The following is a 27,851-nucleotide window of genomic DNA, read 5'->3' on the forward strand; positions in this document are numbered from 1 at the left end:
TATGGCCCGTCAGCAACATTTCTACAACCAGTCAGCTGAAAACAGTTATTTATTTCTGCGGGGACTCGAACGTCGTCACGTCTTTGTTTTGTAACGTTAAAAAAAAAAAAAAAAAAAGGGACTTCCACCACCGTGCTCGACAGGCGGGGAAACGTTTAGATTTGTGGGTTCATTGTACATAAGAGTTGCATGTAGGCTGCTTTCCCTGCAGCAGGCAGGATGCACGTTGCTGTGCAGGTTCATGCAGATTAAGGGAAAGGCATCCATCTATTGTAAACACTGTGGCGGATTTAATGTCGACTATATCCGTTCACACCGAGCACAAAAGCCAGATGTTACTCGCCATTATTCTCTCACTTAATTACCGAGACAAACACCCAGCTTCCTTCCTTAATATTTACACATTCATTGTTGCATTTGAATGAGTTTGATGTCTTACAAATGATAACCTGCCCCCCACAAATTCTCTCTCTGGAAATTAGAATATTGTGAAAATGTTAAATAATCGAAACTCGTGGTGTCAATTAACTCAAAGCACCTGCAGAGGTTTCCTGACCCTCGTATTAGTTAGATTGTCTCAGTCTTTGTAAGCAGGTGGCCCAACGTTCAGTGCTGACTGGACAAACAGAGCCTCAACATGGAGAGCAAGAAACTGGTTGTTCACAAAGTGCTGAATCCAAACATGTTTAAAGAAAGTTACGTTGAAGGAAAAACGTTTCCCAGCGACAGGTTTTCAACTATAATCCACTCAAGAAAAGCAGAGAGTTTCATAAGGAGTGAACCGAGGCAGCAGCAGGTGATTCAACAGCCACCAAGAACAAGAACTGGACTGTCGCTTGATGGTAAAAGTTTCATTATCAGATGACTATAATTTGTGTTTTTTAAAGTGACGATGCTTTCAGGCAACTTACCTGAAAACACTTACAAGTGAGACTGTGCATAAACGTGGCACCAATGTTGCACAAAACCAAACATTAGCAAACATTTCATATAAAAGTTACAACTCTGTAAGTGCCTCACGAACAACTGAAGCGACCAACGTCCCGCCGGCAGTCCATACAGAACTTTTCACTGGCAAATCGGGACCAAACATTAAAAAAAATAAAAAAATAAAATAAAATACTACGTCAACAACCGAGACCTGTTTACCATTTTGCGTGAGCTTGGTGGAGCAGAGGAAGCTGGTGATCCAGAACGACTCCTTGTTTCCTTTCAGCGTCAGACTGTTGGTGGGAAGGTTGGCCTTGGAGTACGGCAGCTTCAGGTAGCGCGAACAGTCCGCCAAGCTGGCGTTCTCCTCACACTGCAGACACAGATGTAGTTAAATGTAGCCGTGTGGCTAAACGTAAGCTACGCAACCGTCCAAGCATGTTTCTGGACTTTATTTTCACTTTATGTTCAGTTTCCTGCAAGAGAACTTGAGATGAGATGAAAATCATACCTGATAATCTAGGGATGAATACTCCACTTTGTTCAGCCTTGATGATCTGTACAGCTGAGGCTGTTTGAGATCCAAAGCTTCCACTCAGCGTTGGACTGATTCTTCAGAGTCTATTTCAGGTCTAAGGAGAAACTAGGCCATGCCAGTTTTATTGGGCTTCTCTGCATCCGTCCATCTGGCATTACAATGGGCCTTCACCCCCTTAACGGTGTGAACACGCAGAGTTAAGAAAGCTGGCCTCGGAAATCGGCAGGGCACCGGGGGTCATGGGCACTGAATCTTAACACCAATGATCACGACAGTGCAAGAAAATCAGACTTTGCTTCTTGTAAGTCCACTAAAATTCCATCCTGGCAGAAACACAGAGAGCCACAGTTTCTCTGTCTTCCTCAGGACTGGAGGTTGCCGTACACACCCTCTGCCTGCGGCTGAGGAAACCCAAGAAGCCTGCAATTATTTGCAGTTGCAACTCGACGCAGCGCGGCAGTGGCTTTTTAAGAGAATTTACTTATTTAATTTGCATTTACCCCTTCGACACGTCAACCCTGAAATGATGCACGAAATGGTGAGTTGATACGCAAAATAAACGGGCAGAAGGATCTTCTCCACATGCGCGAGCAAGCGGATGAACGCTGGCTCTGACTGGAGGTTAAATTTGACCTTAAAGGGGGGCATTACTCATCGGCCAGTCGGAGGCAAAGTGAGCACCGTCTCCACCGGTGGCACAAACAGAATGATAAAATGGAGAAGTACGCCGTGCCATTCAGAGGCGATGATTCATATAATGTTAAACGGGGCGAGTAAACCCCCTTTGAAGTACTCTTAGCAACACCGATGCCAACCAGCGAGAGATTTTACTGAGGAGACCTCAAGCTGCATTTTACTAATCAACAAAATACGACTAGAGGATAAAAAAATATATAAAAATCACTGGTAAATAAAACACTTAGCCAAGAACACAGATTGTTTGATTCTACGCTGCTCAGGCAACGCTTTGGTACGGAGGGGAAGCGGTTCTTACCTTATGGATAATGAGCTCATGGGTGCCATCTGGCAGAGTCCTGCCATCTTCCTGCATCAGAGGAACAAAAGAGTAGCCAAACAGTTTCTTCTCTCCTTTGTCTTTAGCTGTCAAACGACAACAACACAGAGGCATGAGTATGAGCCCAAAAATAGACAACAGAGGCCTGCAAAGTGAAGAAACAAGAGAGGGGAGGGAAGAAAAAAAATCACATAAAAAGAAAGAATCAGCACAAACTTCCCTCCGTTTCTGAAACGATCTGACTGAGCAGCTTTGTGAAAACGTGGTGAGGTCAGGTAGGTTAGTGACAATCGCTTCAGTGCGTGACTACGGCAGCTTCACGGTGAAATGGCTACATGAGGAAATGTGGTATTTATGTGCCACCCGGATCATAAAAGCAGCTGGAACCTTTTAAAAATGCTAATGTTCCAACTCCCTGTGTCACCAAGCTGTGCTGTAGTCCTTGTATACAAACAGGAAGTAGCGTAGACTAGCATTGTCGCGATGTTTGGAGTTGCTAATTTGGTTTCAGCCGACCTGTCCTCACCTGCAACGTGACCCTCTTTGTTTTATTCACCACAAACTGAACGTTTATTCACTTGAATGTTAATTGTGTGCTTTGGTCAGATAAGCGTTACATTTCAGAAACAGAAAATGAAGATGTAGAATAGTTCCTCATTGCCTGCAGTATAATATGGTGGAGCTTCCTAAAAGCAGTTGGCTTGTTTTGTTTGTTAAAACGGATAAAGATAGAGAAGACGACAAAATAATCGTGTGTCACGTTTCATACCACAATACAGACCAAATATGGTACTTTCTGTCAGTTGGTGAAATGAACTAAGATTAGGTGTTGGGCTTTTTTTTTTTTTTTTAAATGCTTAATGTTACAGCATTAAAAATGCCCATTTTATTTATGTCTACATTGCGCATCTTTGCCAGACATGCTGCATGCATCACCATTAAGCAGACGTGAGGCTAGGAAGCAGCTGTAGATATTTAGAGCCAGTCTCGTTTATTACAAAACTTTTTTAGGGTAACAAATCATTTTTAGCCATACACACGATCCTGGAATTTTATAATCCTTTACAGATTTCCTTCCTGATCCATAAAGGAAGTTAGAACTGTTTGAGCTGGTTATTATTTAACTCTGGAGGCTTGTGGGGTTTTATGGTGAATTTTGAAAAAGCAGAACATCAAAGTTTTTCACAGATTCATTCAGAAAGTGAAACTCGTATTACTCAGAAAGATTGACTAACCTGGTAGATAGCTATTGATTCAGCACTCTTCCTCAAAAATTTACATTTTTTAATTGAGTTAGTAAATAAAAGGGTGAACCCCGCCTCTCGCCCGGAACGTTAGCTGGAGATAGGCACCAGCAAACCCCCCCCGACCCCACTGAGGGACAAGGGTGTCAAGAAAATGGATGGATGGATGGACAGTTTACTTAGATGTACTCATATAGGTTAGATATCAGAAGAAGATGTCTGCTTATCACAGTCATTCAAGGCGTTTACTATTATTTGGCCCTCAAACTTCGGTGTCACCGCATGTTTAAATTAGCATCCGTACAGGCAGCCTTTAGGAGGTAATAACAGCCCTGCCAAAACTAATAAGGCTGTTATAGATGCTGCACATGGCCACATGGCTGGCTGGCTTCAAAACAACAATAATATAGGCTTGTTATGAGAGACGTGCTCGCTTGTGCCGTCGACAGCGTCGCAGCTCGCTTACTGGAGCAATGGCGAAACTCGAAGCGGACATGAGACCCTCGAAACATGTCGACGGGGATGGGCAGCTTGATCTGCTCCGCCCAGCGGGGGCTGTTGTTGTGGTACAGCACCAGAGAGTGGTACTCGTCCGCGCCCGGCTCACCAGAGCCAGAAGCCACAAAACCCTGGAAGACAAACGACAAAGAGAGTTTAGGGTGGTGGGGGGGGGCGGCATAGTAAAGAAACAGAGTTACGTGGACAAGCTTTATGTGCGCGTTTATGTGCTTTCGAGGGTTGAGCGTAACGTGGCTGCAGTGGCAGGGTTTAAATTTGACTCCGTTTTCTCTCCAAGGCCGCGGCAGCGGAGGAAACCGCAGGAGAATGTCACATTGCAGAAGCAGAAACGGGGCAGCACATCTGACACACGCACACACGCAGTCGGCTCCCATCTGGATGAGCCATTTTTAATTTGAAAGGCTAAGAAACCTTGTGATGAAAACAAGATGAACCGAAAGTTTTTTTGTTTTTTTCCCCCCCAACCTTTAGGATTTGTCCATCGGCGTCCAGCACGTAAACCATGATCTCCACGTTCCTGGCGACGCTCTTGCCGCCTTTCTCGAACTCCCCCTTCTCCAGCGTCATGTAAAGGTCGTTCCTCATCTCACCTGCAGGAACGGGAAACGTTAAACAGGCACAGAGTCTATAACAGCGTTTTCAGGGAGCGCTCAGATCCTTGTGTGATATCTCCCTGCAGACTCTCGCGAGCAGCAGGAGCGGAGAGCATTTATGCTAGCTGTGTTTAATGATGTGCTGCATGCTGCCCCTGGTGATGACATTTAGGTCTATTAAATATCAGCTTCAGGTGCATTTAAAGAAAAAGAAGAAGTGTTCGCATTGGAAAATGTTATATAAAATCATTTCCAGCAGAGAGACTTTTTGTTTTCTCCAATTTACAAATATTTATTTTTAATGTTTTTGGTTTTTTTGCCTTATTGAAAATGTTGCTGTTTATTTCATCTTGCAATGACTTATCATTTCAATCTTTTTAGAAGGGCTTGTAACTACAGCATGTTGTATAGAAACACACAAGCACAAAAAGTGCACACACTCCACACCGAAGCAATGCAAAAAATTTTGGGCAATGACTCATATGCTGGATTTGCTTTGTTGATTATTTAAGAAGTTCTTCAAAAACTAGCAAAAAGAAAAAAAATTGGAAAAAGCACATCATGCTAATAATGTACGGTGGAGAATCTGTGTTACCGTGGGCTTGTTTTGCCTTAAAAGGGCGAGAAAATTTCAAAATACTGAGGCATTACAAATTAAAATCTTGTGTCATCTGACAAAAAAAACAACTAAAAACTGAAAATGTGGTTCTTTCAAGAGAATAATGATTTAACAACACAGAAAAGGTTGGTCAGACACAAAATTAGGCTTCTTCTCTGAACCATTGCTACTCATGCATCCTCAAATCTGCAAAGCGTGCGGCTTAAGTGCCAGCAAACGCTTCCTTGCTCTTCTTGCAAAGTTTAGAGTCCGTCTGTGAATCTTCTGACATATAAAACCTTATGAAGTGTGTGAGTACAATCACAAGATCTCTACCACAGGGGTCAACATTGATTTCCTGTCCTTAACAACAGAAACCATAGCAACATGAGGTAGTCTATATAAACCCATACTGTATCCTTACACACAGAGAGAAACGCACCTGGAGCAGGAAGGCTTTGAGACACAGTGAGATGTGTTTTTATGTTTGCAACAATAGGGAAACTGGAAGCAGGAAGGGAAATGGTGGAGGAGGCTGCCAAAGCAAAAAGGCACCGTGGCTTGTGCAAAAGATAATGAGGAGGAATATGCAGTCGGTCAGATACAAATCTAGACTAGCAGCACTAGAAAAAAGGAGGAGAGACTGTTTCCTTTGCCCAAGGGCTGACTTAAACATATGAAACAAGTGAGAGCACTCAGCGTTAAGGGTCTGCAGCCAGACAAAGACAATGAAGGAGATGGTGAGGATAAATCTGTGTTAGTGAGGCCCTGGGGTAACGCAGTCTGTGGTTTGTCTGACCAAACAAGGATACTTCCTCTTATTAAAGAAAATCTTCACAAATGAAACTTCCCCTCTTGTTCTTTTAAAGCTCAAACCGCAACCTTCTGTAAATTGCTTCGTGTCCTGCGTGCGTAAAATTAACAGACGTGTACCCGTTAGGCTCCCTGTTACAAAGTCAAGGGGATCGTCATTTGTTACCAAGGAGACAAATAAATTGGTGAGGGGCTTGTTAATTTAAAAGAAGGCAATCGTCGAGAAACAATGTTTTCTCCTTTATAGAGTCTATAGTAGAGATAAGAGATTTCAACATAAAGCCTTTAGATGGTAACAGTCGCCATATTCCCACACCGACTAACGGCTACAATTGCGCAGAAAGATGATCTTCTGGAGTCCAGGTATGAGACGGAGTTCTGTCTGTCTCTTTATGCCAACAGGTTCGATGTTACAAATTGTGCATCTGAGAAACTGGCTCTGAGATCCACTGAACTCACCAAAGGACCAGATTTCCTGTTAAGCTAACAGCACAACAAAGTTGCTAGCCCTCCATTACAAGTTTTTGGGTGTTTCCTGGCAGCTGTACTGGAGGTTGTAGTGTACCATTTCTAAATAACTATATACACTACTGACCGTATATAGTTTTTGTGCTTTTTAATGTCGTATTTTGTGCCTTTTAATGTCATATTTCTCCATCAGGCTAGCAGCCCTACTATCATCCATTTAATTTTCCCATCCCCATTTAAGGCTTCACCATACGCCCAGTACAGACTGGTCCTACTTCTTCTAATGAAGTCGTGTTTCTGACAATGATTCGCATTACGTGTGTCCTCTATGAATATCTCTTGACCTGGAACAGGCAGCACACAACTTCAATGTCAATATGTCCGAGGTTAAGGGTTCTGAAACCCGACGTGATCAGTGGTTTGGTGAATGAACGGACTGCAACTGGTTTGAATTAGAAACTATACCATCAGTGCTGGTTACAAAACAGAAAGAAAAAAAAACAGTTTAAAGCAAATGTAAGCGTAGAGATCTGTAGCTGTAAACCAGCAAATGTATATCTCTGCGATAAGTAAAAGACTATCTTGTGCTAATGGTGAAATGGTTAGCGGATTAATTGGCTGTTAAATTAGCTGTGTCACCACATGAGCGTTGTGTTAAATGTGCTATGAAATGATGTCTTCCTTTATGCGCGACTTTCTGTTGAACCAGGATCTTGAGGCATTACATGAATTGGGACGAGAGCCATTTTAATTTTAGAGGAAAGGGGGGCATTTCAAAAGAAATACTCATTTTCAAAACTGTTCCAACATTATATTTAATTAAAAAAAAAATAAGATAAAAATGTATATTGCTTCCATCCATCATCCTGTTGTGCAAAGCTAACAATAGCGTCCTTGGAAAGAAGGCTAAAGAGGCTGGAGGTTCTGGAAAGTCCTACCTGGCATAATGATGTCAGAGAAGCCCAGCTTCTTGGTGATGCACACCCCGCGGGTGAAGAGGCCCATGTACTCCCGCCTTAGTTGGTCTATGTCTCCATGGAGAAGCTGCAGAGCCACCGCCAAACCTTAAAATATGAGATAATGACAACATTCTTACAAAGCCACAGCACTGCCTTGGCTAGTTCCTGTCTATCGCTTTACAAAAGGCACTTGATGAAGAGCTCAAAATAAAACGCCGCCCCAGTGTCAAGATAATAAACGATCACATATTGGCAGTGAAGTGAAATGCAAAAAGGACGCAGAAGTTTTATTAGATGCATGACTATGAATATATATGTGTCAGCTGCTGCGTTAACTGTATAGAGGGCAAGCAGACACCCACGCATGGACATAAACAGAAAAACACAAGCAGCCAGTGAGTCATCTGCACCCTTTCATTAGAAGGAAATCTTGCATGAAGGTAGCAGCCTCAAATCAATATCCCTTAGAACAACTCCAGCGGTTGGCAAAGGTGTAATAAAACCCTAGCTTAAAACTTCATCTTTCTGATGTCCCTGTGAGTGTGCTTTTCTGTGATCCTGGTGAAGAGCAGGGGAGTCGTCTCGGAGAGAAGACGAGATAATGAAGGTGGTAATCTCTGTTGTGGATGCAATTTGGAGGAAGTTGTGAGGCAGTCTAGAAATTATTAAGTAGGAGTCAAAGAGAGACAATGTGCTGAATAAGATTTCCAAGTTTTCCAACTGGTCGGTCAAGACTTTAAGTGTTCGTACTGTGCCTAAGAAGTATGCCGCAACGCTGCATCTCTAATGAATTTTAGCTCGACTTTTTGTCACTTTATTTACGCCGTTATAAACCGAAGGACAAACCTACAAAAAGGAACATGAAATTGTCAAACGCTGCAGTTTTAAGAGGCCACTTGAGGCTTTCTCAATTCTACAATCCTCCCAGTTTGCCACATAAAAATATTTAAGAGGCCAGTGAGTACAAACGATGACAGAACATAATCAAACCAGAATTACATTTATTTTCAAAAGCCTAAAAAGAAGATTTAGGCTCAAACCACTTAAATAAATAAGAATAATTAATTTTGTTTGCATATTTTACTAAAGTAATTAAATTGGGGAATGAAAATGAAATGTAAATGAGATGTATATTAAAAATAATAAATTATTTGTACATTTTTTTATTTATTTCTACATCATTAACTAATTTGAACCGCTACTGTGTCTCAGTTAATAAAGCCCAGCATCTGATTGGCTAACCTGCACAACAACTCAGATGCAGACCAAACACCTTTTCTTGGGCCCAATTAACGATTTTGCTTTGCAACAACAAAAATATGTACTTCACATACATTATTCATTTATTTATTTAACATAAGAAAATATGTATTTATTTGACACACAAAGCTCCAGCTATTGTAATAATTTTCACATTTAAAAATAGCAATTTGGGGCCTTTCTAAAGTATTGAATTGTGGCACTTCTGGATTTCCATACAGCTGGGGTCTTAATTATTTAAAGTCTATGCTACTGGTTGTGTTTAGATTTGAGCTCCAAATGTCATGAGATGAACTTTCCTTTAATTGAGATTATTCTTTATAAAAAACTATTCTTGATTTAATTTTGTTCCTATGTCTTGGGCCGCTAATTCAAAATTAAATCTTATTTTAGCAGACGAGGCTCTACAGCCGCTAGCAGCTGTTCACCTCCAGTCACAAATCCTTTGTGCACGGTGACGTTTGACAGCCTCCAAATGTTTTCTGTTGGAGCTGTTCTTGTCAGAACTTCCACTAGCAAAGACACAAAAAGTGTCCGTGACAGAAATGGCCGAGTCCATTAGTGGCGTTAGAGCACAGGTCACAGAGTATGAGTGATGCCCAGCTGGAGAGCAAACCGAGGCAGGTTCCGCAGTCACCGTGATTGAGCGACTGCCTGACCCCAGAGCAGAGAGGAACAGATTGAGGCCAAGTATTTTTCTCTCTCCCCTGTAGTGGACCGAGTATTTCATACTTTACTGGAGCGCACTAATTAGAAATTGTGTAGGGGTGGCGGATGGGGAGTGTTCTTGACTAGTACAAGAGCAAGTAGGAAAAAAAGTACCCAAGTTTTTATTTTTTTTAATTTTACTTAAAAAGTTCTGGGCTTCCCAGGCCAAATCGTCTGTTTACATGTTTACTGGATGTTCCAAAAAAATTGCTGAGCATAAAACACATTTACCTGAAATTTGCCACCGTTATTTAAATTAGATTTTTTTTTTTTTTACCAAAGCCTTTATTTACCTCACTGGTGACACAAAGAGTGCTTTTAAATTCCTGGGTAGGGTGCCAGTCTGCCAAGTCTCCAACCTACTAGATAAGTAGAAAAAAAATAACTAATTTGTATTTTAGAGCCTCAGGAGTGGCTGAAAACATCATCTAAGGAACTGCAGGAATCACTTGTCTCAGTTGATGTCAGTGTTTGTTAAACAACAATAACAAAGGGAATAAAAATGACATATATGGGAGAGTTCAAAGGTGAAAACCACTGACCATGAAGAAAGTAAACCCACAAAACGGAGCTTTTTGAAAGGTGTGCAGCCATTACATTTGATGCAAAACTATAAGCACAAACTATGATGACAGTTCTGACATAGTGCAACAATCTGGGCCTGCTCTCCTGGACAAATCCCTGTAATTAATTGAGCCACGAATTCTCCTGTCCACCACAAAAACCTGAAGGAGGAATCTCTGGTCATCAGGTTGTGGCCTTAAGCTCAAGAGCTCTTGCATTGTGCACAAAAATAAAGACCCAGATGGACACAAGTCCTGCTCTGAATGGGTAGAATAAATGAAAAATAGAGTTGCAGTGACATGACCTTAAACAGGTCATTCATGCAAGAAATGAATTTGAAAACCTTGCTTGGCATTTACTCTGGTTTGATTTCATATTGTAACGATTAAAAAAGCAGGAAAAAAAAAACTTTAAAAGGTGCAAATAAGGGAAAACTATATGTAAATATTACTTCCAGTCTTTTTTTCTATTCAAACTCTTAAAGCGATTGCAGGCAACTAGGATTGCTATTGAGCCTGGTAGCTGCAGCCGAGGCTGATAAAAGCACCTTCAACCTTCGCTGTTCTCAGCCCACCCAAACTGCCTCTTCTCAGCTTTGAAAGAGAGAGAGAGAGGGAAAAAAACAACACAAAACAAAAACAGAGTGAGTTGTCGCAGCCTCTTCTGTCGCTGCCTACACGCGCGCATGCGGACGTGGGAGCCGAATTATCAGCCTGACTCACGCGGAGCCAAATTCTTATGAAATCCCATTTATGGACCACAGAGTCCAAGTAAACAAAACCATCATCTCTATAGTCCGTTGAATTCAGTTATCTGAAAAGGGGAACACTTGCGGCCGTAAAACGCGCAGGTGAGGAAACAGAAATCATCATCTGGGCTCATCGTCGTGAGGAGAAAAGGAGCTTTTCTTTACGTAACTCCTTGAGTATTTTGTGTTTTAGAGTAAAACTGATGTCTCTTCCGATGTGAGGGTTTGGGTAAAGCGCCAGTCCAGGTCAAAAAGGGGAGAAACGCAAACAAATATGTGCAAACCTGCACAAACGTGAGCATGGGATTATCTCACTCTGCTGCACACTTATTTTCCTCCTAGCCGACATGAAGAGTGATGAACGGTGCTCCCTACAGCACGCATAGTGCACTCTAACCCCGCCATCTGCATCCTTGCAGGAACAAACTGCAATTGAGACGTTCCTAAATAATGACGATAAACGGCCATATTTTTGCTTCTATATGTTCACACTGACAAGTTGCTCTCTCTTTAGTTTTCGAGCTCTGCCCCGTCAGGTCAAATCTGTTATTGTTGTGTAACTGTAACTCAGCTGCAATTACGTAAGGCCCTCCAGAATTAGCACGCCTCAAAAAGACACGTAAAATGCTTTAAAGCTAATCTTTTACTCCAGTTGTACAATCTCACACTTATATTTTTAGAAATGAGGAAAACTCATGTGTTAGATCGTTATCCTGCTGAAAGTCTGAATGACGACCCTGTTGCTGTATAGATCATGGACTATAATCTGACATCAATTTAAGCTGAGGCAGCTGTTTAGGACAAGTAAGGAAGTCTGAAGATTTTTGAGAAAGATCTACAGTAAACTCCCAACTCTTAGTGATATTTGTTGATTTTGAATTTCCACAATAATTCTCAAGAAACCAGAGGGTCAGACTGATATAATTCGGCAGTAAGCAGACAAAAACTGCATTGATTTGATTGATAACATAATATTTAAGAACACTTAATGTTAAGTCTAGAGGGCCACATAAAAAGCAATAGCGGGCCTTGAGTTTGACACATGATGATGATTTTAAATATAGTATGACGATTTTCCACTCTTATCTGCAGGCATCATGCAGAGTAAAGTAGAGAAGCGCACACACAATCGTGGATTCAACAGTACGGACACCGAACTGTGCGCGTTATCTCCCGATCGTTTGATCCCGTGGGAGAGGCTTTGCAATGATAATAGGGCCAAGTCAGCATAAGTTACAATGATGAGCAAATAAAGCCGAATTCTCAGAAGAAACCTGATTAAGATTTCATTGGAAGTCGAGTGTGAGATAAGAAACCAGCAGGATGAGGAAAGCTGTGACGAATTAAGTAAACGGGTGCTTAGCTTTCCAATTATCAGATAGGGCTTCGTTTTTTTGTTGTGCCTATAACTAAGAAATACAATAGGATTTGTTCCCCCCCCCACAAATATTAACACATTTGAATTCTTTTATGCCATTTAAGTGTTACTTCGAAAGCACTGCTCAGACTCTGCACAACGTGCTTAATGGCTCTTACTCATGAACACGCACGCGCTTGAAGTGATAATAATTTAACATCTTAGACTTGCAATAAGTTCCCTCAAGAAGTTATTGGTCTTCTGGGGGATTCTTGACATTCTGCTAACCACTTTTCCACAATTCCCCTGCTTACTGCCAACACTCCTTAATTACCACGCTGTTTTATTAGGTGAACAATGGTATCACCCAGTCTCCATGCCAGCCGTTAGATGCACCAACCGGCTGTTTGGGAAACATGCAAAAAAAATCTAGAAATCAGAAATTTCATTTCTCAGGTTAAGGTCATTGTTAGGAAATGTATTAATTGGTGTATGTTTGCATACTTTCGTTGCCCTTTCTATTCTCATTTCTGTATTTTCAGTGCATTCTTCCTCTAGTTTTCAAGTCATTCTTCATCATTTGCAAGTAAAAATTGAATGAAAAACGTTATACAAAGAGGATCTCCTTGCTTCTTTTATGTCACTTTTATGACACCTTCTCACACTGACTAACAGTTTTTCTTTGACATCCAAGGCACTGAATGTTCTCACTCCCCGCCAACCTGTTGCCACGGGAAACTGCTGATGCTGGTGTTCGGCGCGATGCAGACGCAGCTAACTATTTATATAAATCATCTGAATGCATGTGAAATCGCAGGTTTTCTGCACACACAAGCCATCCAAGTGCTCCTCCAAAACAGGGATTTTTAACATCACAGAAAAGCTGAATCTGGCATTAGAGATACAGCTAATACAGCGTTATCTGGATCTGGCATTGCTTTGATCTTTTTTTTTTTTTTTACCAAAAAATGATAAGTTTTATAATTTTTTTTGCATTGTAAGAATGATAAAACTGACCCCCACCCTCCCAGATGGAACGATAAAAGATTCTTACCAGTGTTGGATCCAGACAAGTTGTACCTGGAATTGGCCTTTTTTATGATGTTCTCGTGGATTTGGTACCACTCAATCTCTGTGTTGCATCTTAAATGGAAACAAAAATCAAACCAATATATCAGTATAATTTTACAGAAGTGTATACTATACGTGGCTTGGCTTTTACTGACTTGTATGAATCACTCCATCTCAAATACGTACGTACGCTCCCACTAATTTTAGTAAAATATTCCTTAGTAAGTCACGGATCACGCACAACATCAAGTGGATTTTTCCAACAGCTCTTCTTTGCTGTATCTCATGCAAACTGGCTGTTCGTGACTTTTTATCAAACCTCATAAATCTTTAATGAGGCCACTTTTCAGTTTTATGCTCCATGACCTTATAAGTATTATGTTTTTATTCATTTATTTTATGTGTTAATCATCTGTGTTTTCAATGGGTGTTTGCATTGTAAAACACTTTGCGGTTTTCTGACCTGCAATGTAAATAAAACTTAATTGCTTACTTTCATAGTAAGAACTGCTGATTGTTTTATTTGTCATTATAATTTGTCAAACAAGATGTATGCTGGTAAAAAAAAAAAAAAAGAGTGTCCACTAACCTAATTGGTAACAAGAAGTCAACATAAGTTTTTAAGTCCATTATAAGTGAATGTATACGTAATTTTGACCATGATTGAATTGGAGAAGATACACAAAGCATTCAAATTTCTAAGTTGTAGTGTTGTATGAATATATCGTGAAGATGACTGTAATTAAAACAGTTTTTTTCCCCCCCAAATGGAACATTTAATCACCTAACGTACGACAGAAACAGAATATTCTGCAGACCCAAAGTCACAAAAACATTCAGCTAAAACTCTATAAAGACACAACTAACAAACCCTGCTTACTATTGTCACACATTTAAAACAGGAGGCAGCTAAATTTACATGTTCCATTTATAATTTAGGTCAAATTTCTGTGTCACCCATAACTTATAACCTCAGGGGCGTCACAGGAGCAAACAACACTGGACCCGCGAATGCTTCCTCTGACACTTCTGCAAACAAAGCCCTTTAGAAAAGGAGTCGTTTTGTTTTTTTGCTAAAAGTTATATTCTAATGGACCAAAAAAAAATTATAAATTATTGTTGGCTCTAAAGCATTCCACTGATTTAAAAAAAATAAAAAATTAACAGGAAGATTTTCTCCTCTGACTTACGCATAAACCTTCAGTAGGTGGTCATCCTTGGAGTCAGCAGTGAGGAGGTCCGCAATGCTGACAACAGCACAGCCGAACGGCCGCCTGTACTGCACACTGCACGTGTTCTTCTTCTCTCCTGCTCCCATCCTCCCTGAGCGCGCACACACACACACACACACACACACACACACACACACACACACACACACACACACACACACACACACACACACNACACACACACACACACACACACACACACACACACACACACACACACACACACACACACACACACAAACACACACACACACACACACACACACACAATACAGAGCCAAAGAGAATTATTAAAATGCACCGTATTCGAGTGAGCACAAATAAACCAAAGTAACCTCGGAAAAGCTCGTCAACTTCAGCAACTCGAATGTAAACGTGAAACCCAAATACAGATGCATCGCACACATACCATGAATTCCACTTATCAGAAAGTTTTAATATTATACAAGACCAAATATTTTAAAAAATTTATAATTTAATTGGTCTGAATAAGAAAAGAACACTTCAATAAACAATGTTATAAAATTTTCACTTTTGGCTGGTCAATGGTCAATTCTCTCTAAATTGTTGAATGAGCTTTCTTTTTTTACTGTCATCTCAAGGTTATGGTAACACCTGTTGCTTGTGCTTTGTGCACCATTTCCCACCACACCTTTTCCTTCCACTCAACTTTCCATTGATATACTTAACCAAGTAATGAGATTCACCCATTAGATGAACATATAAAAAAAAATGACGAGATAAGTTCCTCCTACCAATTCTTATGATGTGTACGACGATGTAGACGTCTTTCCGTAGGTCGCTGCTTCCCAAATCCTAAAAAAAGAACAGGACTCAAACGTTCTGCTGCTTTTTACTTTACCGTATGAAACATTTGCACACAATCGCTCCCTGACAATACTCACCACAAACAGTGTGCATTGTCTTTCTGTCTTCTCAGGCCACTTGGGCAAGCCGTTTTTATTCAGCCTGACGAAAAAGCGTTCGCTGTAAGAGAGGAGACAGACGGAGGGAGAGAACACACACACACACACACAATGATTAAAGAGGTCAGGAGCATATGCTGATTGTTGTGCAGGAAAACCCCCCCCCCAAAAAAAAAACCGAGTGTGTCCAAGTTACTCTGCGAGCAGGAACAGAATAAAGATTAGAAACCGTGTCAGAAATGTCAAGTGCTGAGCAGCAGGCATCGGAGGAATCACTTCAAAGATCAAACCGCATGCCGTAGCGCTCTGAAATGGAATATGAGGCGGCAGAAAGGCAAGCCGAGAGGAAAGATGGAGAGCGTGATCTTCCAATTCCCAACACAGATTATCTGGAAAAATGTCTGACGGGTGACGGAGTTTTCTTTGGGTTGGTAAAAGTCTGATTTGTAAATACCGACGCCTTTGGTGGTTCATATGCCGGCCTGCCGTCACAATAACGGAAGTAAGAAAGAGGACGTAGGTGATCGGACGATCAAGATAAAAATGTTAAATTAATTTCAGACATTTTATACAATCATATTACCACAGTTGTTATATCAACAGCATCTTTTTTTTAGTCGTGCGGATTTGACCGAAAGTTAAAAATCAACTTTTTTTTCTTTTTTTTTTTTTAATCCCACATCCTAATGCTGCCATCATGGATACGTTGGCCTTGTGCATGGGTTTCTTTTACTTAGAAATGCTCTAATAAGTTGCAGTTCCTCTCTTCCTTCTTGAAGCGTTTCACTTTTCATCTTTTCTGCTTACAGAAACAAAACCGGCCGAGTTCTGTTCAAGCGCGGATCATTTTTACTCAGGCTGATGAGCCTTTCAGCACAATTCGAAACGCCTCCAAAATTCCAGTCTGCACAACATCTCTGATATGAACATCTGCACCTAATGAATAAAACAAGAAATAAGTGAAAACGAAACAAAACTGACCTCAAATGCACCAGGCCGCCTTTGAAATTGAATGTCATGCAAAAAAAAAAAAAGAAGAGTGAATCTTGGCACTCTTTTTTTTTTTTTTCCTCTGTACTTGATCCTCCCGGCTTTTATATTGTGCATTTTAAGCGAGGCAGCAGCCATGTCCTGCTGGGCGCCTCTCATCCTGGCTGACGAACTGAGGGCTAATCCAGTTAGGTGACTTTCACAGTCTACAGATAAGCAGAGAGAAAACCTTGTAATTCACCAGCGCTCGACAATGGGGAAGGCCGCTAGCCCCGCTAGCTTCCACCAGCTACAGTAGGTGGATCTGAACGGATCATATAGGTTTAATCCAGCACACCAAGAGCTGCACACAGATTAAGATGCAAAAATCAATTTCCCAAATTCTTATACTTATTTTGCCACTCTCTTTTGTATTGGAATTAATCAAGTGTTCAGCTATTTTTAGGCTATTTTAGACAATAAAGCAAAAAAAGAAAAAAGAAATGAAAAATGCAGATCAGGCTGAAAATATGAAAGAAGGGAAGAAAGGTAGACTTTCACACAATGGGGAAACATCTACAAGAACAAATATTTGTGCATATTTTGCAGTCAAAAAGCTTAAACTACTCGAGAACTGTGTATTTAAAGTCACGACAGAATAGAAAAAGTTGCCGCTGATGTAAATATGAGGTGAGGCTGAATGCGTTGGGTATGTAGGGCAGTGGGTGCTCATGCCTGAATTAATTATGCTCCTGATAATTAATTATACAAGCTCTTGTGATTTTTCATACATGTATTCCTTCTGTAAAGTTTTCCCTTTTTAAAACCAACAGTATTGGAACGAGCCGGTCTGCCGGCAGTTTGATTTTGAGGCTGTTGTTCCTCATTAGCCACTTTCTCTCTCTCTCTCTCTCTCTCTCACTGCGCAACTTTCCACGCCATTTCTCCCAACCATATGGAGACGGATGCCTTCGCGTACAGACGTGAGATTTCTGCGTGTGCTCCCCGAACCCTAATTAGCGGTCTCATTGTCGAAAAACCCCAACCACCAATTAACGACCGCTCCAGCGAACACCGAGGCTCTGGCCGATCCTGCCGTGACGCGACGCGAACCCTTCCTCGCCGGCAAATCTTACGTCTCGCAGCTGCAGCGTGTTGATCACCGGAACCGAGAGGAGCCACGTTCCACCCCCGGTGGGACCTTATCTGCTTCTATCACCCCCTCGCATTAGCATAGCCTGAGTGGCCGTTTTCCTTCTCCTCTGGGGTCTGAAGGCGCTTGCTGCTTCCCTCGGCTGATTGCATTAGGAGCAAGGAGCTCACCCGATAAGGGTTGGGGAGGCTGACGGTCTTTTGTAGCGAGCAGCGGACGTGCAAAAAAGGGGGTTAAATTCACTCCCACTGTGCCTTCCAATCAGAAAAGGAGATTTTAAATGCAACACTTCAGGCTAAATGGAAAACTGACAAGAGGACACCTAAAAAAGAAGAAAAAGAGAAACCACTTATAACTCAAATTTGAAGAAAAAAAATCAATACAAGACTAGATGGTGCAAAGAAAAGAAAAGAAAAAAAAACTCCTGCAGGTAGCAATGGAGTCCTGGAAGAAAGGATTTTTAAAAGTGACCCATTATGCTTCCCTGAACAGGTGAAAACATGTTTATTAGATTTTGTTTTTTTTTTTGCACAAAATCATTCTTCGATCAAGAGATTTTAGTCAGATCAGTTCTGCCTATATTTGACTGCTTTCATATTGTGCTGTTTAAGGGCGTCTTGTCACTTTAAATCCAAATAGGTTGCTGTTGGTCACGCCGCTCCAAACTCAAAGTCTACACTCGCATGTGAAAAGGGCTGTAAACAAATGCGCAATTATATAACCGTAAATCTTTGACAAACAGAAGTAGAGCCTTCTGCACAACCAACAGGAATGCAGCATATGGTTTCTTACTGGTTAGTCAAAACACTTGTCTTTTCCAGCAGTCATTGTACAACGTAACATCCTGGAGCTCCGTTGGGGTTGCTAGGATAATTTAGGAGGTTTTTGAAACAGCTCATTTTTTAGACATCAAAAAACAGCAGTAACTGTTAGCCAAAAATAAGAAAAAAGAGAAAATACAACAGTGTTTTTTTTAAGATCTTGGGCTGTTTTTATAAGCAGTTAAAATCCAAATGGAAGAATACAAACATGCAGAATGGCAATTTTGCGTAATAGGTTCCCTTTAAGCCGGCTTTTGATTGTCACAAAAAACTTACACAGCAAAAATAATAAAAAAATAAAAAATAAAAAAAACTGAGAACCGGCGTGAGCGCGGCACAGCATGACAAGTGCAAGTGTGTGCGCACCCTGCCGAAGGGCTTGACAAGGAGTCCCTGCTGGACCCAAAGAAGCTGCCATGGCTGCTTGAGTTGGCGCAGCACTGTGGCGACGGGTCAGAACCCCATCTGCTTGCACACGCGATCGTCTGACAAACGCCAGTGACAACACAGTAGGAGCAGCAACAGTGTGGCGCTCTGCCAGCTGGATTACGTTAATGTGTGTGTGTGTGTGTGTGTGTGTGTGTGTGTGTGTGTGTGTGTGTGTGTGTGTGTGTGTGTGCGTGCGTCTCCATGCGTATTCACAGTCAACACTGATGAGTTACCGCGGCGATTGTTTTCCAAAAAGGACAACTGCGCTCACAGAACACTGGGAATGGGACTCTTAGGGTAATGCTTCTAAACTCCGAGTCTCTTTACTCCAACACTGCTGCTAGTTTTAGCTTTTTTTTAATGCAAATTTAAAGTAATAGAAAAAGCTCGGAAAGAGTATTTGCCCCCTAGAGATATCTTGAACTTTTACTTACAGTATATTGTTTCTTATGAACGCTTCAACATAATTTTAATACCAGACAGAGAAACTAGAGTAAATACATTAAGCAACTTTTCCCTAATTAGGTGAAAAAAACCAACCCTGTGAAGATATATATGGAAATATGAACTTCTTCCTTGTTAAATCACTAATTAACTGTGATTAACCGCAGTTTTTGTTACACAGAGAAATACTCTGACTGGACAAAAACAAAAACAAAATAATCACTGAAATACAAACCATCTGACAACATGAAGTAGGTGAAGAGATTCAAAAAGTATCCCAATGTTCCCCCACTGCAGAGAACAGACGTCTCAAATTTAATAAATTACGTCTCGATGATCCCCAGCACACTAGTATGATAATCTAAAGGAAATCATCAAAACAACTTTTATGGGGAGCCATAGTTAAAGTCTTTATATAAATCCAATTTAGATAAATTGCATGGCCTTACCAGGAGGATGCCACAACGAGTTATTGCGTTTAGGCAACAATTACTAAATCATCATCATCTGAGCTCTGCATTTCATATTTACTCCAGTTATCGTTGCCTAATCTTAATTACTGTTTAACCATCTGAAACAGCAAAAACAGAGGAAATCTGCAAGGAAGTGCGTTTGTTTTTGTATACGTCCTTAGAGCGAGTCTCGCAATAAAGTTGGACGAACGATGTTTATCGCGCGCCGTGATTAGCATGATTGCTGCCTTGGTTCAAAATCAAATGCGTCACAGAGCGGATAGTGTGTGATTACTTAAGTCTGGTTAATGTGCTCAATAGCAGCAGATAAAAAGAGGAAATAAAGGAAAGCTGCAGAGAGAAGTGGAGCATAATCACAGCAGTGGACAGTAATTATGCACTTGTAAAATAAGGGCCGAGGGGGGAAAAAAAACAACATTATTTTGAACGCGAGAGCTAAAAATTGATCAGTGATGGGTTTAATGGGTTTAATTGAAACTCTATCAAATCTTTCATAACTGTGGCTTTGGTTTGCACATGCAGAGCTACACTAATCAATCTTGTTGGCTCGTGACAGTGGTGACTAAATCATTTCTGGTTTTAGAGAACATAAAACCAGAAATGGTTGAAGTACAGTTGAAGTATTTTAGCATTGAAAGCCACTAAAAATATTTGAAATATGCTGCTTGTGTAATTTAAACCACTGTTAATAAGACTCCAGAAAGCATAGAGTAAGACGCTGCTTCTGCTCACTGTCAGTAAAATGGAGTTCCCTGAAAACTTAAAAAAATAAAGTAAAATAAATAAAGTTGGATGAAGCGCTTGTGAAAATTGGCATGGCTCACTTTCAGCTTTCTCTACGTTTAAATTTTGAAATTGCAATTGTTTTTCCTACTATTAAAAATACATTTTAGAAGTCTCAAAATCATCAGGACCTGATTAAGGTTTCAGAATAAAGAGTTGCAGTTCTCAAAAGCAACAATTTGAACAATTTAAATCATAAGCCACAGACTGTAATAATTCCTCTCATACCATCAATAAGTATATTCAGTGCTATTTTGGCTGAAGCAGTGATAGTACTGGCATTACCGCGTGTAATACAAGCCAAATGTTTTTTCTTTTTCAGTGTTTTTGCTCAGTTATCAAACGAGCCCATTCCTCTGAACAGTCAATTATTCACACAAGTGGTGAGAAAAAAAAATCTTCTAACTTGAATAATTATAGTTAAAACTACTTTTTTTCTGCAATAGAGTCCTAGATAAAGTAATAAAACATTAGGTTCCCATCAGTATCACCCTTGTGTTTCTGTTATCATACTGTGAGGCAAAAGAGACGAAAGCACAACATTTTCAAAAGAAGCTCCGCTGACACCGAGCTCGTTCCTCAGCCCATTCGCTGTTCAGCCCCCTCGTTTTCTCTGCCCTTAAAAAGCCTCTTGTTTTTTGGACATAAAATGGAATCTCCTCCCTTTGAACTATGACTCTAGGGAGCTTAATCGAGGTCCCCTCTCTCTCTCTAACTCTTTTTTTTTTTTTTTGGTGGAGAGGGGGTGACGGTTCATCGGGAGGATGTGGCATGTGTGGACGTGTGCGCGTATGCATTCATGCTGCAGGAGCGGACTCTATGAGTGAAGAGGTTCTTTCATGTGGCGGCTCAGACGTCATCATTTAACAGTAACGGCACGGCCTCGCCCACTTTTATGTGTCCAAGTGGACTTTAATGAGAGGCTCCATGTGAAAAATGTTTGTGACTGTAATTTGACCAAACAGAAAATGTCAGCTAATTTAAAGAAACTGCGAACCAAAAACAATTTCCGATTATCTTGTTGCTTTGCTATAAGGAAATGGAGAGATGAGTGGATGGATGGATCTTTTTGGTTTTTTTAGACAAGAGGACAAAAAAACTTTAGCTTGAAAATACAAATATATTGAATATATTGAAATATGTTCCTATATATATATTGTATGTACTCAAAATCAATTCCATAATTAATCAAAGCTGAAAAAGACCAATTTTCCAGACAGAGGTTTGTGTTACTGCAGGGTTTTCACCTGAGCGGCCGATTCTCCCGTCCGTCATAAATGTGAAAGAAGACTTCCAGCTCCTCCCCCAGGTTGGCGCTCATCAGGCTCTTCACATGGACAAACAGGTGGTGGGTGCTCGCGGGCGTAGCCGTCTCCTTCTTACGATGCCGATGTTCCATCTGCAGCAAACAGGAGAAAACCACATAAAGAAACAACAACAAAGGTTTTCCTATCGCTTTCCAACAGCTGGAGAATCTCTGACATTTGCAAGTTATAAAAAAATGGAAAGAAAAGTTCGAAAGTTTGAGAGTTTTAAGCCTTGAAAGAAACACGTACAACCAAAGAAAAAAGAAGAAGAAGAAGAAAAAAAAAACAACACATTAGCTACGGTTCTTTAAATACAAGCCAATCGCATTTTAGCTTCTGTATTTAATATTAAATTTCCAAGTCAGAGATAAATAACATCCCCCCGAGACATCCCACAGCGGGGCGCCCATCTTTGCAGGCAGATTTGCATTTATATCCAAACCTTCCAAAGAGGCTCAGATATAGATTAAGTGAAAACAGATCGGGGTAATAAAGCATGTAATATTCCAGACAGCCTACAGCACCAGAAGGTAATATGGTGAGAGCTTCAGCTGGATTGTTTAGAGTTTGTCTCGGTCTCATTACGAAGAAAACAATCAGCACGCCGGTTGCAGAGCGAGTACATTTACTTTACAACACGTCAGAAACTTCCAACATGTTTCACTGAGATTTTAGGCAATAGGTCAACACGAAGTAGCGCAAAAATGATGACGTCTTAAGTGTGAACAGTGTGCTGGTGGCATTTGTGTTCACCCCGTTTGCTCTGATGTCTAAAAGAAGGACAACAAGGTTATCCAGCCAATGTGCAAGAGCCATTTATGGTGAGGAACTAACACCAAGTATCACCAAAAACCATTGCAACGTGAAAGCATGGGTTGGGTGTTCAGTTGGCTAAATAAAATCAAGAGCTATCAACCGCCCCACCTGTTTGTAATGTAATTTCAGTATAAACGCAGCTCTTTTGTAAAGGTCTGAGTGGTTTGTAAGAGAACAATGCCGCACATGAAGATCAAGGAAAGCACAACGCAGGCCTGGATTAGGCTATAAAACATTTTGGACAGCATGCATATGCGCCGTGTGTGGCAGAAAACTGCCAGAAAAATCACAAATATCTGTTTATATGTCTTCCCTGTCCAATCTGGACAAAATTAAACTACTTTGCAAAGAAGAATGGGCAACATTTTCATGTTGAGAAGCGCAAAGCTGTTGTGAAGCTGTAATTACACCAAAATGAGATTTTAAAAAAAGTTCCAACTCATGGGTGGCTAAATTAAAATGCATGCCAAACATTTTGGATTTTCAGCTGCAGTAAAACATTATAATGCACAGTTGTGCACTACTTTTGTTGGTCTATCACACAAAATTCTAATTCAAAAGATGATAAATGTTTGAATATTGGACTATGCAAAAGAAAACTAAAGGTTTGGGAAAAAAAAAACTTGTTCACACCAATGAATGTTAAAAAATGCATTTTATGTCACCTAAACAGCTAAAAGTAACAACCTCCCTACTAATGTTTTTCCCCAAAAGGGTCAAATTCTATTCCTAGCAAAAATGATCTAATGGTCTTTTAATGCAGAGCGTGATTAACAGAAAGTAAATGTCACATCTCAGTGTGGTCTGCAGTTGGTCATTACATGCTGCATTAGGTCAGGCTACATAGGATACCAGCAGTAAGGCCTTGCCCAGGATTGCATCATAGACCGGCAACTACTGTCTAGATCAACATGCGCATTACCGCTCACTTAACAGCATGAGAGGTTTATCCCGGTCTGCTGTCGATGTCCAAAAATACTGCACACAAACAGCACCAGATGGTCAAAGGAGGTACTGCCAAATCATGTCTTAAATTCACTGCTGTAGTGAAACAGGAGGTTTGGGGGGGGCTGATGGAAAGCGGGGAGGGGTTGTAAAAATAAGAATTTGAAAATGAGAGAATAAGAAAGAAAAAAAAAGAACTGCAAATGCACAACAGGGGCAAGTCAAGGACAGAGAGGAACAAGCTGCTACCAAAATGACAACCTGCAGCAGCAAAAGTTGCATGTTGTGTTTTAAAAAGCACCAACAAGACTTGCAGATTTCTGCCCAGATCCCTCTTGAAAATGAGATCTAGATCTCAACGGGGTTTACCTGGTTAAATAAAGGATTTAGAAAAAACAAAAAAACTCAACCTTAGCATTGACGGTGCTGAAGCTGTGTCCCTGAGACACAACCTTCAAAACGTGTTAAATCAATATTTTTCAGCATGTATAAATTCTGCTGCCGTGCTAATATTAACGGAAAGCTAACAGATCCGACATGAAGGGATAGTACAGGACTTTTTAAGTGAAGTGCTGGTAAAAGGCTATACACAGTTAGTATATCACCCACAATAAGTAACACCTGGTGTTTATTTTAAATCGACATTAGTCAGTTCTGGAGGTCAAACTTAACAGCTAGTCCAAAAAAACAAACAAACAAACAAACCGCGGTTTAAACCAATTCTGTTTTATGAACTTTAATCCAAGGTTGTTTCATGATTGCGTGTAGAAAACCCAATGATTATTTACAAGGGAAAAGGGAATCTGTGAGACGGAAATGATCTACCGAGCACGCATTAAAAACGCAACTGGCCAAAGTGAAAATGTGATATAAAAGGAAATGTTAAAAAAGACAAGCAAGTAAAGATTTAAGTGAAACAGTTTTAACACCGCAGTATTTTTATACCAGGTAGTTTTGCTTGAAGTACAGGTTTCACACAGGAAGACCGTTAGAGGTACACTACCTCCACACTACCTCGAAAAATTTAGCTTTAGAGCTCAACAGCCAAAGTAGCTTAACGTCATTGCCATGACGGTTACCTACTGTGGGTAGATCAACTGTTTTATACCTGTGAACAGAACCTCACTTCCGAAAATCTCATCTGTACCCTTAGGGAATTATTCTCTAGATGAATTAGCAGGAGGGAAAAAAAACGAAGAAAAAAGCTGGAGAAAATATCTAGGAACAATTAAACGGAGATTCAGGAGAAGGGGGGGGGGAGCAGCCACGGTTCAAACTAAACCCTTTAGAAATGCCAGAACAATCACTGGCATTTTGCTTCATACAGTCAGTGTTGCTTTGATGAGAAAATTCAGCCAGCATATCAAAACATTAAGAGAAGACTCCGTACTTAGACAAGACGCAAGTCAAATGTGATAAACAGGCACGACGAGAAAAGAATATGAAAACCATTGTCCTGTGGGAGACAGCTTTGCTATAAACACATCATTGAATAAACCACTTATTCACACGAGACTCCGGCAAAGATGAGCTCATAAATCATTTCAAAAATCAAAAACAACAACGCCTCCTGAAGTGACAAATATGTTTTGTCTAGTCCCGTCTCCCCCTGCATGACTGAGGCCCCAGAAATAGCCACCTGTTGGAACGATCTGAAAACAAGGCGCCCGCCGCCGACTTTAAAGGATCAGTGCCTCTGCGACGACACGGGCCAGGGCCGGGCTGCCGAGTTTGACGTAAAATGACTGGTTCCCGGGGGAAAGCCTAATTTGTGCTTTGGGTTTTTAATATGAGGTTATTTTGAGCGCGTCGTTTCGGGCTGCCTGATGGGAACAATCTGTGGTTATGCGTCAGCTTCTGGATGACTTGACACAAAGGACGGGGCACGGCAGACTGACATTCCAACGGCAAGGCGAGGAGAAGAAGAAGAAGGCAGGAGACAGCTGGACATGCCAATGTCATTTTTGTCGATTTATTATTTCGGAATTTTTGAGAACGATACAAGGTGAACCAAACAAGAAGCTGGGAAAAACTACAAGGAGGAAGACGGCCAATGGAGGAGGAAAGAAGTTGTCTACCATGAGTCACTAACAACTTATTTAAATGTTGTTTTTTTACTCTTTTTGTTTTGTTTGTACCTGCTATTTTTTATGGCATTTTAGCCAGACAACGCATTACTTCTAATATTTTCAGAAGCATGTCCTGTTTTAATCGTATCCATATCTACTGCTAATTGAGATTTTGGACAAATTGAATGTTGTGCATGCACTAAAAACCACAACACTGCAGTTTCTGCTATTTTAACACCCTTAGATGTGTGTTCAAACAGCATGCTTAACCTTTGTTATGTAAGCCTGGTAGTTAAAGGGGAATAAAGTTCACCCAACAGCGTTTAGAGTTGCAGGAGGCAGCTACAAAGCCCACTAGTAACCATGTTGTGAAAAGGCTCTGTAAAAAAAAAAAAAAAATACTGTATTATTCAGAATATTTACGAAGGGATTTGTTCCTCTTTATTTTAGAGTACTAAAATACCCATGGTGCACTGCTACAGGGCCAAACATGGACCTCAACAAACTTTAATGAATCATGAATGAGCTGTGATGAACCACGATTTTGCAAAGATGAGTTTATTTCACCAACCACAACCAGTCGCTTAGACTGCGAACACACAACTGTGGTTGTGTGTTCGCAGTCTAAAGAAATTCGAGATCGGAAGAGAAAGTCGTTGAGATACATCGATCTTTCCAATTTCTGTGGGACTCCATTAAACCACAGAAAGCTTCCCCCCTACCCAAATAGAAAAAAATATCAGTCATCAGTGAGCCTTCCCAGGACTGGGTGGCCTACAAAAGAAAAAAAGACTCCAAGAGTGCATTTACCCATTTTTCCGAATGTCGTAAAAATTGACCAGAGCTTTGCTTAAAGCACTGCACTGCACTGCTTCAAACGCCTCAATCGAAGTCAGTGTTTGAGATCCGACAAGAATACGAGACTGGAGGGGAAAAAAAAAAAAGGCTTCCACGGGACGTTTAAGGAGAGAAATGGTGTGAAAATTTTAAAATCTGGTGTTATAAAATAATTGCTCTTAAAAAATTTTATATATACTTTTTTAACTTCAGAGTTGAACTTTCAAGACTTTTCCCAAGGAGTAAATTTGACTAGACACAAAAGCCTGTTTCATTTAGAGAATAGGTAATTTAAGCAAATGTCCATTGACTTTTTTTCAGGAAAAGGAAACTACTGAGAAAATATGAAGCCTCTGATATAAATCTTTTTTTTTTTTTTTACATGTCTTTAATAAGGGTGCCAAAAATCTTGGGAGAACGCAGGCCTTCTCCCACAACAAGCAATGCCAAAGAGGAAGCTTTGCCAGCGCGTCCTGTGCCAGGCCTGAGTGATCCTTCACAGTTGTATGATTCACCACAATTAATGAACTAATCTCAATCTCCAAGGACTAAGTGGGAAGTATGAGGTTCAATTGCATTTGGGCAGTAGGAGACGATCCCAAGTGAGCTGACTCAGGCTGAGAATAGGGAGCCAATTAGTAGTTTAAAAAAAAAAGTCTGTGTCTCTTTCTATATGTTATTTTTTTATATATAAATACATGATGAAGAAAAAAGAATCTTATTTGTAGAAGTCAAATTAATAAATTTATAAATTTTTGCTTGCAACCAGGATAAAGGCAATATAATACGCAGAGCTGTAAATTAAACTGCGGCTTTTCTGATAGTAAAGTAATCCTCTTATCCTTTCCCTAAAGCCAAAATCTCAAACGGTGTTAATTTACTTTCGGAATAAGTACAGAAAAACTGAGACACGTCTTTTTTACAGACAAATCAGAAGAGCTTATGACTCAATGTTGCACGATGTTACCAACTTCTCAAGATAAATCCAACATTCAAACTTCTGGACATCAAATATTTACTAGCTAGATAGTAGTACTCGGCTGTACTGGTGCTCGCCTGCTTAGCTAAAGGTTTCTTTCCTGCCTCTGCTCAAATTTCACATGATTTGTTGACCTTGAAGTCAACCTTTCCCGAATAGAGCCACTTGTACAACTAGTATGCCTTTACAGGTGTACCGTTTTAATATTGTCTTTTCCACAGAAAGCTCTCCTGGTCCACTGATTCTGTGTACGTTTGTGTTTCTCCGAGATACAGGCTGTCAT

General features: G+C 40.5%; 1 protein-coding gene across 4 annotated transcripts in view; it reads right to left on the minus strand.

Moving 5' to 3' along the window:
- dock4b (dedicator of cytokinesis 4b) overlaps positions 1–27,851 on the minus strand; it is a 177,383-nt gene that overhangs the window by 46,703 nt on the left and 102,829 nt on the right. For all 4 annotated transcript variants that reach the window (XM_008401053.2, XM_017302825.1, XM_017302824.1 and 1 more), the window contains 10 exons: positions 21,863–22,014; positions 15,523–15,604; positions 15,373–15,433; positions 14,576–14,708; positions 13,369–13,457; positions 7,657–7,782; positions 4,712–4,836; positions 4,194–4,356; positions 2,463–2,569; positions 1,150–1,303 (listed from right to left, as the gene is read on the minus strand). In XM_008401053.2, the coding sequence (XP_008399275.1) occupies positions 1,150–1,303; positions 2,463–2,569; positions 4,194–4,356; positions 4,712–4,836; positions 7,657–7,782; positions 13,369–13,457; positions 14,576–14,708; positions 15,373–15,433; positions 15,523–15,604; positions 21,863–22,014 (1,192 nt within the window). The remainder of the gene's footprint in view (positions 1–1,149; positions 1,304–2,462; positions 2,570–4,193; positions 4,357–4,711; positions 4,837–7,656; positions 7,783–13,368; positions 13,458–14,575; positions 14,709–15,372; positions 15,434–15,522; positions 15,605–21,862; positions 22,015–27,851) is intronic.

The sequence above is a fragment of the Poecilia reticulata genome, linkage group LG23 (assembly GCF_000633615.1).
Source record: "Poecilia reticulata strain Guanapo linkage group LG23, Guppy_female_1.0+MT, whole genome shotgun sequence".
Taxonomy (NCBI): Eukaryota; Metazoa; Chordata; class Actinopteri; order Cyprinodontiformes; family Poeciliidae; genus Poecilia; species Poecilia reticulata.